Source organism: Babylonia areolata, chromosome 4 (assembly GCF_041734735.1).
Source record: "Babylonia areolata isolate BAREFJ2019XMU chromosome 4, ASM4173473v1, whole genome shotgun sequence".
Classification (NCBI taxonomy): domain Eukaryota; kingdom Metazoa; phylum Mollusca; class Gastropoda; order Neogastropoda; family Buccinidae; genus Babylonia; species Babylonia areolata.
In genome coordinates, this window is record NC_134879.1 from 9,468,884 (window position 1) to 9,481,429 (window position 12,546).

Consider the following 12,546-nt stretch of genomic DNA (forward strand, 5'->3'; position numbering starts at 1 on the left):
CTTCATTGTGATTGTAGCAGCAACTGAGACAACCTTAGTAAACCAGTTAACAGTGGACATACAACAACAGCTTCGAGCACACATTCACAGACAGGCATTAACAGAGGACAAATAAGCACTGTTTCAAGGACACATTCACAGAGCTGGAAGTCAACCTGCCTCATCAACGTTCGTTTCACAAAATCAATGTTACCCTTAATTTTTGTCTCACCAAATCTAACTGGTTTAATGTTTGAATAGGGTCCATTGTCTCAATTCAAAACAAAACATGAAGAATGAAGAGTACCTCAATGCACCAATATGCTGGATTATACTGATGACATGAATGAAACACAACAGGCGAGCTTACAAAATGCACAAAACATTACTGGAATCAAAAAGTCAAAGTTGCGAGTCATCATCAGCTCTCAATTGAGTCAAATCATATCATACTCAAATATAACATGTCATATAATTAGATATAATCTATCAAGAATCTCTTCGGTCTTTTTCAATGGGATCAATGGGGTCTCTTTGCGGCGCGAGTGAAAAATGGCATCACATCAAAAACGTAACGCACACACACACACACACATGTGAAAAATAAAGAGAGTACACACACACACACGCACACACACACACACACACGCACGCACGCACGCACGCGCGCGCGTACACACACGAGTAATCTAGTATTTACGAGAACATTAATACACACATAAACGCACACTTGAATCTACACACACACACACACACACACACACACACACACACACACACAGAGAGTTTCAGAAGACGAGGTGGTAGGCCCCTATCCTCATAGGCCGGAGGCGAATGGAGGAATCAGGGTCCAGGATTCGTTTGTGGTGCAGGTGCGTCAGCGACGTCTCGCGCACAGCCTTGACCCCCAGCCCCAGCCCCTGAAAGAGGTCCCGAAAGGTCAAGTTGACCCCCTGCGTGGAGCACTGCAGGATACCCGGGGAGGCTGGGAAGTCACAGTCATAGCCCCGCCGGTGCAGGATCAGGCTGGTGCCGTTGTAGTTGAGGTTGCCCGTGGCCAGACTCCGCAGGCTGAGCAGGGCCAGGTCGCAGGGCAGGGCCTTCTTTAACGGGTGAAGGCCGGCGAAGAGCACATCCGAGTTGACGGCGCTGTAGAAAACCTGCGGGGGCTGCTGGAGGCGGTCCGACAGTGCCAGGGCCAGCAAGGAGGGGAAGGCGTAGGAGGGCGTCCTGCCCGGGTGGTCCTTCCTCAGGGGGGAGGGTCTGGACTCCACGAGGAGGATGAAGTCGCTGGTGGCGGGCTTGAGGTCCATCACGCCCTCCCCGAGCCCCCGGTTGTCGTCCTGGGTCAGGTGACGGTCCAGCATCACCTCAAGCCAGCCCGGCTCCAGACTGCTGGCGCCGTGGGGCTGGGCTGTAAGCAGGGTCACCCTCCGCTCCCCGTCGTCCAGAAAGGCACCCGAGGTGACCGGGTAGTAGTTGGCCTCCACGGCCGTGTTCTGGTTGATGGGCCGCTGGATGTACTGCATGCCGTTCTGGTCCGTGAAGAAGTGGGCCTCTTTCACCTTCATGTCCGTCCTCATCCTCAGGATCACCTCGCGGTCGCTAAGCGTACCAATGTTCAGCTCGTGCTGCACGTGCAGGGCCGAGGCCAGCAGGACCGGGTGGTGGTAGAGGGAGAGGGTCTGGGTGACGTAGGGCTGGTACACCACCGTCAGCTGCGTCACCACCGGACCCTCCACCACCCGCACCACCGGCCGGTTGCTCATCAGGGGCTCCGACCCGCTCTTGGGGCTGAAGATGTAGGCCCCGCTGCCCTGCGAGCGGTACAGGTGCAGCCCCATGTGCAGGGCCGTCCGGTTCCCGGTGCGCATGTCCTCAATGTCCAGCACCTCCCCGGTGGCGGGGTCCACCCTGACCTTGACCCTGGAGTTGTCAATGACTATGGGTTCCATCCTGTCCGGCTCCGGCCTGTCCTGCAGGAAGGGCGTGTGCGGCGGGACCACCAGGGTGGCCGAGTTGTGGACGGACAGGCGGGCGGGATGGAGGGTGGAGGAAAAGGAGGAGGAGGAGGAGGTCTGGGGGAACAGCGCGAAAGGCACGCTGGCCAGGGGAGGCAGGTCGGCCACGAAGACCAGCTCGTACACTTCACCCTTCACCCCCACCTCCTCGTCCTCCCAGATGGGACTGAGCTGCGCGGGCAGGATGTGACGTCGATGGTCCCTGACGTAGAGGCTGGGGGTGTCCACCAGCAGGTGCACGGGCACGGTAGAGTGCTGGGCCAGGGGATTGAACACCATCACCACCACCCCTTCCTCCCCGACGCTCACCGTCAGCTTCTTCGGGGGCTGGTTGTTGCGGGCGCGGATGGTCACAGGGTGGATGACCTGGGGCGTTTCTACCCGGCCCCGAGTCACCAGCCACTGCAGCGCCATCTTCATCACGTCCTGGGAGGCCCGGTAGGCCGCCAGCAGCTGGGCCTCCAGGTCATCCACCACGAAGGTCCGGGAGGTGCCCGTGATGGCGTCGTGGTGCAGGAACTGCGCCTGGGCCCGGTGGGCCGTCTGCATCAGGGAGGACAACAAGAAGAACTTCTCCTGCACCGGCCGCTGCCAGCCCTTGTACAGGGCGTAGGTCAAGGTCACCGCCACGTCGGCAGCCTGGATCATGCCCTGCACCTGGGGGAGTGATCACCATCTCGTCACCCACAAGCTTCCGGCGTTGTGTGTCATTATCACTATCTCGTCAGCCATAAGCCCCCATCCCATCACACCCCTAACCCCTATCTTCCCACCTCATCTCTCTCTGGAAGCTCTTGTCAAAGGTCCTGGTAGAGTAGTACCCTGTCTACAGTTCCCCTCCCCATCCCACCACACCCACACACCCACCACCAACTTCTGTCTGGAACCTCTCGTCAAAGGGCCTGGTGGATTAGAAGCCTATCATACCAACCCCCACCCTCCATCCTCCCATCTCACCTCTCTCTGGAACCTCTTGTCAAAGGGCCTGGTGGAGTAGAAGCCAGTCCAGTAGGCCAGGTTCCGGTCAGAGTAGGGGAAGAAGTCCCCGGACAGGACGGGGAAGTCCGTGTCCTTGCCGGAAAACTTCTTGGACAGCTGCTCCTCCCGGGTCAACCGGAAGTAGTCCTTCAGGGTGCCGAACCTGACCTTGACCTTCCAGTCCTTGCGGCCGTTCATGTAGGTCATCAGGCGGCTGTAGTTGCCATACTGCTGGTCCCACTCCATCTCGTGGTCATACCTGGACACGGTAATAAGTGGGGTCGGTTTTTTGGTGTGAGGTTTTTTTGGGGTTTTTTTTTTGTTGTTTTTTTTTTTTTTGGTTTTTGTTGCTGTTTTTCATATATTCATGTTCTGTTCTTCCATTACAAGACCAACATGGGACCAGCTGTCAGTCATACCTGGATACGGCAATGAGTTCGGTTTTTTGTTTGTTTGTTGTTTATCATACGTATACATGCTCTGTTCTTGCATAATATGACCAACATTGGACCGCCTCTCTGTCATACCTGGTGCCAAGGCAGTCATGTTTTTACCATATTGTTCTTCCATTACACAGTCAATTCTACTGATCAATCTGTCGCGGTGGCTGCAGTCATCTAAAACTGTTATTTCCCGACTTCAAAACATACCAGAAAATAATAGAAATAAGTATATGAATGTTCTTCAGTGTCTGTCATGACTGTTCTCGTCAGCCATCGATTCCATCGTGAAGTCTCTTCAGCCAGTTCAAATCAACGCTCCAAATTGTTTTTTTTTCCCCTTTCCTGTCACAGCTTCATTATTATTTCCCTTTTCTTAACTTTCTGCAGGAAGATGACGTGTGTGTGTGAATGCAATTCCAGTGTGCAGCCCCATGCTGTCTTTGCTGCGTGCGGGAAAAGGAAATCTGAAAAGAAGTGAAAGGTCAAGTTATTCCTGCCTGCGTTCTTGGGATGCAACTTCCGCGATCACTCACACCTGTCAGTGCGCTTTTTTTTTTTGATTTTTTTTTGCTTTTTTCTTTTTTTTGTTTGTTTGTTTGTTTTCTTTCCTGAATGACCGTTTTCACCCCGCTGTTTAGGCATCCACAAGCCGTATTCTGGGTGTGTATATGCTGGATATGTTCTCGTTTCCAGAACCTACCAAACACTGACATGGATTACGGGATCTTTAACGTGCGTGTTTGATCTTTTGCATTTATATACAGACGAATGGGGTTAAGGTATCCGAGGTCCACACATGTTTACGTGGGGGATGGGAAAAAAACTCCATTTTAACCTAGCAGGTGCCGATTTCGGGATGGAACCTTGAACTCTGAGATTCAGAGTCCAACACTGACCATTCGGCTGCTGCGTCACCAACAGCCCAAGTGCTGTGGAATAGTCTGAGTTTGTAGAAGATCGTCTAAGTTCAGTATAAGTTATAACAAGAGAGGCAAGGCCTTCAAGGCTCACTTGTGATACACGGAAAAAAAAATCCAAGCTTTTTATGTATTGTGTATATTTTCAAAATGTAATGTTTAAGATGAGAAAGATCAGTTTAAAGCGAATTAAGTCCCCTAGCATTAATTACAGAGTAATTTCCTTTTTTTACTATCTGCAACAAAACGTTTGCAAAATAAATAAAACTTCCATGCTTAGCAAAAGAAGTTCCTGTTTGAGCAAAAAATGATAATAATGACTGCTCTTGTTGTTGAGTCAGAATATCAGATCAAAGTGCCAAGTTTACAGAATACAAAAAATATAAATATAACAGTAAATGCAGTTTGCATATAATTAGGCTTCATTTTTTATTTTTTTGTGCCCATCCCAGAGGTACAATATTGTTTTAAACAAGATGACTGGAAAGAACTGAATTTTTCCTATTCTTATGCCAAATTTGGTGTCAACTGACAAAGTATGTGCAGAGAAAATGTCAATATTAAAGTTTACCGCGGACACACACACACGGACACGGACACACACACAAACAAACACACACACACACACACACACACACACACACACACACACACACACACAGACAACCGAACACCGGGTTAAAACATAGACTAACTTTGTTTACACAAGAGAGTCACAAATGGTACAATAAGAATGATGACAACAACAGCAAAGACGATAACAATGACGACGGCAATGCGGATGAATCATGGGCACTATCACTGTCACGATAATTACCATCATCATCACTATATATGAAGTTGTTATTATCGTTATTCTACGCTCTCTCTATCATGAGGAAAAACTCAGACCGATCTTGCAAACACCAGTGGTAAACAAGTACTGTCGTCGTTCGACGCTCTCTCTCTCTCTATCATGTCGGAAAACTCAGACCGATCTTGCAAACACCAGTGGTAAACAATCCAGTCTCACTTTTCCAACGAAGGAACCGACAGAAAAGCATGGACGAGAGACAAACAGACTTAACTATTGACAGTTTAGTGCGTGGGTTTTGATTTACTGCCGAGTTTGTTTTGGGTTTGTGTGTGCGTGTGTGAGGGGGTGGGTGTTTTTTTGTTGTTGTTGTTGTTTTTTTTGTTTTTTGTTTTTTTGTTTTTTTTTTGTTGTTTTTTCTCGAAACCTGACAGTTTCAAAACACGATATGTACATGTGGTTGTCTGGGCTGATCCCAACCACCATCAGTCATCAACCTTTCCTTGCTTTCGTTTGTTTTTTTGTTTTTTTGATCATTATGGAGTTTTTTTTCTTCTTTGTTAGGAACATTTTGTGAACCATGCGCGCTGTTGCTTTTTCCTTCTTTAAATCAATTAAATGTTTTGAATCATCAACCGCACTGTACTGTATTGTATTGCGTTGCATTGTATTGTAAAGCATTGCACTGCATTTGTATTGCATTGTATTGTATTGTATAGAATTGCATTGCATTGTACTACTCTTTGTCACAACGGATTTCAATGTGTGATATTACGGATGCTCTACACGGGTACAGCGCGTCACTATAGTTCAAGGCCACCTTTTTCTTCTTTATTCTTTTTTATGCCTGCATGTGTATTGCTTTTCCTACCAAAGTGTATTTCCCTATTCTTTTGCCAGGGACAACCCTTTTGTTGCCGTGGGTTCTTTTTTTTTACGCGCGCTAAGTGCATGCTACAAACAGGACATCGGTGTATAGTCTCAGCCGAATGACTAGCGCCCAGACCACCACTCAAGGTCTAGAGGAGGGGGAGAAAATACTGCCGAGTGTGGGGTTCGATCCCGTGCGCTTGGATTCTCTCGCTTCCTACGCGGGTGCCTTTCACTAGGCCACCATTGTTTGAAATGTGTTGTGAAAACCTGAGATGGTGCTGGTGGTTGCAAGTTGCAACAATCTGGTCGTTTGGTGAGTGACGTCACTCCACTGGGGGTGCTGCTGGTTGGTGTGTGTGGACAGAGAGACAGACAGACAGACAAACAGACAAAGAGAGACAAAGAGGGGGACAGACTGAGAGATAGAGACAGAGAGAGACTGAGACAGACAGGCTTAGTGATGGAGAGACGGAGGAAGACCGAGTGAAAGTGTGACAGAGACAGAGACAGAGAGGGAGACAGAGACAGAGAGACTGAGACAGAGACAGACAGACTGTGTGATGGAGAGACGGAGGAAGACCGAGTGAAAGATAGTGAGGCAGACAGACATACAGAATGATGGAGAGACGGAGGGACATCGAGTAACAGAGACAGAGGGAGGATGGAAGGAGAGAGTGTGTGTCAGACAGACACGGAGGGAGACAGACTGAGACAACGAACGAGAGAGATGGGGTGGGCGTGAGTACTGACAAAGACAGTGAGAGCCACACACACACACACACACACACACACACACACACACACTTATTAATCATATATACACACATACGCAGCACAACAAACACAGGCATGCACACATATACGCTCGCTCTCGCTCTCCCACCCCCCACACCCCCAGGAAAATTGCAATGTAATTTTTCTACATAAATCCGCCATGTCGACTGGGTACGTAATTTCAGAAATACTTTTAGTTTGTTTTACTGCATTATGCCCTTACAAAACCTCTTTTCAAAATTTCTCTTATCTCTTTTAACTGTTTGAAAAATGCCCTGTTCTTCAAGTAAATACGATTATCAGAGCTTCCATTGATCATTTTGATTACCTTCTCCGAGACGACATGAGTTTACATGAACTTCTGTGAACGTGAAAAAAAAAACACACCCATGAACACTGAAAGTTTATTTGGCCCTGACCACCTTCTCCCACTCCCCTTCTCTCCCCTGTCCCACATATTAATGTGACATTCCCCTTTTGTGTATGGGTTGGTGGCCTTCACAATTAAAATCAGTGTCAGTGTTAGTGTCTCTACCCCCACCCCCCACCCCCTTACTCACCTGAAGTCGTCCCCGATGGGCACGAGGATGGTGTTGTACTTGAAGAAGTAGGACTTTTGCCGGAACTGACGGTACAGGTAGTCGGCGAACTTCTCCACGTTGCGGTCCGTGATGGGCTGGGCATAGGCGTCCTGCGTCTCGCTCGGCATGGACCGGAAGTCGAAGAGCAGGCAGACAAACCTGTTGGGCCCGCAGGAGAACTTGATGCTGTAGAGCATGTAGGGCTTGACGTGGCACAGGATGTCCTCCCGGCCCTCGGCGTCCCAGAACTGCCGCCAGTAGAACTCCAGGCTCCGCTGCGACATCAGGGAGGCCTTCACCGCCTGGTGCACTCTCTGGATCACCATGTTGTCCATTCCTGGGGGAGGGTGGTAGAAGGGGAGAGAGGTTAGCAAGTAAATTGTCCATACAGCAGGACATTTTGATGATTATTGCAATTATGATTGTCATGATTAATATTGTTGATGTGTCAGAAGTAGTAATAGTAGTAGTAACAGCAGCAGCGCCATCATCATCATCAGCAGCAGCAGCAGCAGCAGCAGCAGCAGCAGTAGTTCCAGTAGTAGTAGCATCAACGATACTGTTTTAACCCAACCCGCCGCACAACACCACCACCAAAGCCCAAAAACATTGTGGGAAGTCGATCCCGAAGAACGCGCAAAGGAAAGAAAAATCTGGAAAGGAAAACGCACTGGCACTGGCACAAGTTCCAGTGATAATCATTTAACCTGGAAACATGCCTCTGGTGTTGATAATTCCTCCACTGCTGGCCAGAGGGAGAGCTGACCAAGTGGTCTGGACACTGAAGGCTGTCCACCGTGCTGTGCCAGCCACGAAAAGCATCGCTTTTTTTGTATGCTTTTTTTGTTGTTGTTGTTGTTGTCCTCTCAGAGAAAATAAAGAGGTTACCAACACCATGGATGAAATGTTACTAGTAAACAATAAAAAATAAAAAAAACTAGCACACATAGTGATTACATACATTCTATACACTGGATGTACAAGTGGATGGATAAAGGGGGGGGGGTAGGATGGAGGAGGAGGAGGAGGAGAAGCAGGACGAGGAGAAGGGGAAAGAGAAGAGGAGGGAGAAGAAGAAGCAAGGACAGGAGGAGAAAAACCATCGCTTTTCTTTTTTTTTTTTTTTTTTTCTTCTTCTTCTTCTTTTTGGGGAGAGGGGGGGGGGGAAGCGTCCTCGCAGAGAAAACAAAGAGGTTACCAATACGATGGATGAGATGTTACTCGTAAACATTTACATACATTCTATACACTGGATATGGTACAAGCGGGTGGATGAAGGAGGAGGTGGAGGAGGAGGAGAAATAGAAGAAGAAGAAGAAGGAAATCAGCTCTCACCAGCCAGTTTCCACAGGTATGGCATGGTGCCTGAGTAGCCGAAGGGGTCGATGGACCAGCTGTTGGCCGGCTTGACCCTCAGGTTCTCCCACAACCACTGGTGGCCCTCCATCAGCTGGTCAATGACCGACACGTAGTGGGTGGAGGCCTCGTCAGGCATCACCCATCCTCCCAGGGCCACCTCCAGCTGCCCACGCCGAATCAGCCGTCTGACGTGGACCTGAAGTCATCAACCACACCGTCTGCCATACATTACTGCTGGCCTGGATCACGGAGACAGAAACAGAGAGTGGGGAAGTGGACAGACAGACAGAGAAAGGGGTGTACACAGATAGAGACGCAAAAGAGGGACACAGACAGAGGGCAGACAGACAGATAAAGAGATGTACACAGATAGAGACACAGAGGAGGGACACAGAGGGCAGACAAAGATCTACACAGATAGAGACACAGAGGAGGGACAAAGACAGAGGCAGACAGACAGATAAAGACATGTACACAGACAGAGACACAGAGGAGGGACACAGAAGGCAGACAAAGATGTACACGGATAGAGACACAGAGGAGGGACACAGAAGGCAGACAAAGATGTACATGGATAGAGACACAGAGGAGGGACACAGAGGGCAGACAAAGATGTACACGGATAGAGACACAGAGGAGGGACACAGAGGGCAGACAAAGATGTACACAGACAGAGACACAGAGGAGGGACACAGAAGGCAGACAAAGATGTACACGGATAGAGACACAGAGGAGGGACACAGAGGGCAGACAAAGATGTACACGGATAGAGACACAGAGGAGGGACACAGAGGGCAGACAAAGATGTACACAGACAGAGACACAGAGGAGGGACACAGAGGGCAGACAAAGATCTACACAGATAGAGACACAGAGGAGGGACAAAGACAGAGGCAGACAGACAGATAAAGACATGTACACAGACAGAGGGCAGACTGACAGAGAAAGAGATGTACACAGATAGAGACACTGAGGAGGGACACAGACAGAGGGCAGACAGAGAAAGAGATGTATACAGATTGACACACTGAGGAGGGACAGAGAGAGAGGACAGACAGAGGAAGAGGGCCACCTCCAGCTGACCACGCCGTATCAGCCGTCTGACGTGGACCTGAAGTCATCAACCAGACCGTCAGCCATATGGCTGGCTTGGCTCACGAAGACAGAAATAGAGAGCAGGGATGGGGGAGGGGGCGGGGGCAGACACAGAGAGAAAGGGGTGTACACATATAAAGACACAGAGGAGGGACATAGACAGAGGACAGACAGAGAAAGAGATGTACACAGACAGAGACACAGAGGGCGGACACAGAGAGATGGCAGACAGACAGAGAAAGAGATGAACTTAGACACAAAAGAGGGACGGAAAGAGGGGAAGAGGGGGGGGGGGAGGCAGACAGACAGAGAAAGAGATGTACTCATATAGACACAAAAGAGGGACGGAGAAGGGGGGGGGGGACAGACAGAATGAGAGAAAGAGATGTACTCAGACACAAAAGAGGGACAGAGAGAGGGGGAGCAGACAGAGCAAGAGATGTACTCAGGCACAAAAGAGGGACAGAGAGAAGGGGAGCAGACAGAGAAAGAGATGTACTCATACACAAAAGAGGGACAGAGAGAAGGGGAGCAGACAGAGAAAGAGATGTACTCAGACACAAAAGAGGGACAGAGAGAAGGGGAGCAGACAGAGAAAGAGATGTACTCATACACAAAAGAGGGACAGAGAGAAGGGGAGCAGACAGAGAAAGAGATGTACTCAGACACAAAAGAGGGACAGAGAGAAGGGGAGCAGACAGAGAAAGAGATGTACTCAGACACAAAAGAGGGACAGAGAGAGGGGGAAGGCACAGAGACAGAGAAAGAGATGTACTCAGACACAAAAGAGGGACAGAGAGAAGGGGAGCAGACAGAGAAAGAGATGTACTCAGACACAAAAGAGGGACAGAGAGAGGGGGAAGGCACAGAGACAGAGAAAGAGATGTACTCAGACACAAAAGAGGGACAGAGAGAGGGGGGAGCAGACAGAGAAAGAGATGTACTCAGGCACAAAAGAGGGACAGAGAGAGGGGGAAGGCACAGAGACAGAGAAAGAGATGTACTCAGACACAAAAGAGGGACAGAGAGAGGGGGAGCAGACAGAGAAAGAGATGTACTCAGACACAAAAGAGGGACAGAGAGAAGGGGAGCAGACAGAGAAAGAGATGTACTCAGACACAAAAGAGGGACAGAGAGAGGGGGAGCAGACAGAGAAAGAGATGTACTCAGACACAAAAGAGGGACAGAGAGAAGGGGAGCAGACAGAGAAAGAGATGTACTCAGGCACAAAAGAGGGACAGAGAGAGGGGGAAGGCACAGAGACAGAGAAAGAGATGTACTCAGACACAAAAGAGGGACAGAGAGAGGGGGAAGGCACAGAGACAGAGAAAGAGATGTACTCAGACACAAAAGAGGGACAGAGAGAGGGGGAAGGCACAGAGACAGAGAAAGAGATGTACTCAGACACAAAAGAGGGACAGAGAGAGGGGGAGCAGACAGAGAAAGAGATGTACTCAGACACAAAAGAGGGACAGAGAGAAGGGGAGCAGACAGAGAAAGAGATGTACTCAGACACAAAAGAGGGACAGAGAGAGGGGGAGCAGACAGAGAAAGAGATGTACTCAGACACAAAAGAGGGACAGAGAGAGGGGGAGCAGACAGAGAAAGAGATGTACTCAGGCACAAAAGAGGGACAGAGAGAGGGGGAAGGCACAGAGACAGAGAAAGAGATGTACTCAGACACAAAAGAGGGACAGAGAGAGGGGGAAGGCACAGAGACAGAGAAAGAGATGTACTCAGACACAAAAGAGGGACAGAGAGAGGGGGAGCAGACAGAGAAAGAGATGTACTCAGACACAAAAGAGGGACAGAGAGAAGGGGAGCAGACAGAGAAAGAGATGTACTCAGACAAAAAAGAGGGACAGAGAGAAGGGGAGCAGACAGAGAAAGAGATGTACTCAGACACAAAAGAGGGACAGAGAGAGGGGGAGCAGACAGAGAAAGAGATGTACTCAGACACAAAAGAGGGACAGAGAGAAGGGGAGCAGACAGAGAAAGAGATGTACTCAGGCACAAAAGAGGGACAGAGAGAGGGGGAAGGCACAGAGACAGAGAAAGAGATGTACTCAGACACAAAAGAGGGACAGAGAGAGGGGGAAGGCACAGAGACAGAGAAAGAGATGTACTCAGACACAAAAGAGGGACAGAGAGAGGGGGAGCAGACAGAGAAAGAGATGTACTCAGACACAAAAGAGGGACAGAGAGAGGGGGAAGGCACAGAGACAGAGAAAGAGATGTACTCAGACACAAAAGAGGGACAGAGAGAGGGGGAGCAGACAGAGAAAGAGATGTACTCAGACACAAAAGAGGGACAGAGAGAGGGGGAAGGCACAGAGACAGAGAAAGAGATGTACTCAGACACAAAAGAGGGACAGAGAGAGGGGGAGCAGACAGAGAAAGAGATGTACTCAGACACAAAAGAGGGACAGAGAGAAGGGGAGCAGACAAAGAGATGTACTCAGGCACAAAAGAGGGACAGAGAGAGGGGGGGGGGGCAGACAGAGAAAGAGATGTTCTCAGACACAAAAGAGGGACAGAGAGAGGGGGAGCAGACAGAGAAAGAGATGTACTCAGGCACAAAAGAGGGACAGAGAGAAGGGGAGCAGACAGAGAAAGAGATGTACTCAGGCACAAAAGAGGGACAGAGAGAAGGGGAGCAGACAGAGAAAGAGATGTACTCAGACACAAAAGAGGGACAGAGAGAGGGGGAGCAGACAGAGAAAGAGATGTACT

The 12,546-nt window shown here is 49.5% G+C and overlaps 1 protein-coding gene across 3 annotated transcripts in view; it reads right to left on the minus strand.

Moving 5' to 3' along the window:
* Positions 1 to 377: 377 nt before the first annotated feature.
* The window catches only part of LOC143280833 (alpha-mannosidase 2x-like), a 68,530-nt gene continuing 56,361 nt past the window's right edge, over positions 378 to 12,546 (minus strand). For all 3 annotated transcript variants that reach the window (XM_076585541.1, XM_076585540.1, XM_076585542.1), the window contains exons 4-7: positions 8,695 to 8,914; positions 7,339 to 7,696; positions 2,958 to 3,237; positions 378 to 2,657 (exon numbers count right to left, since the gene is read on the minus strand). In XM_076585541.1, coding sequence (XP_076441656.1) covers positions 768 to 2,657; positions 2,958 to 3,237; positions 7,339 to 7,696; positions 8,695 to 8,914 — 2,748 coding nt within the window. In that variant the 3' untranslated portion in view covers positions 378 to 767. The remainder of the gene's footprint in view (positions 2,658 to 2,957; positions 3,238 to 7,338; positions 7,697 to 8,694; positions 8,915 to 12,546) is intronic.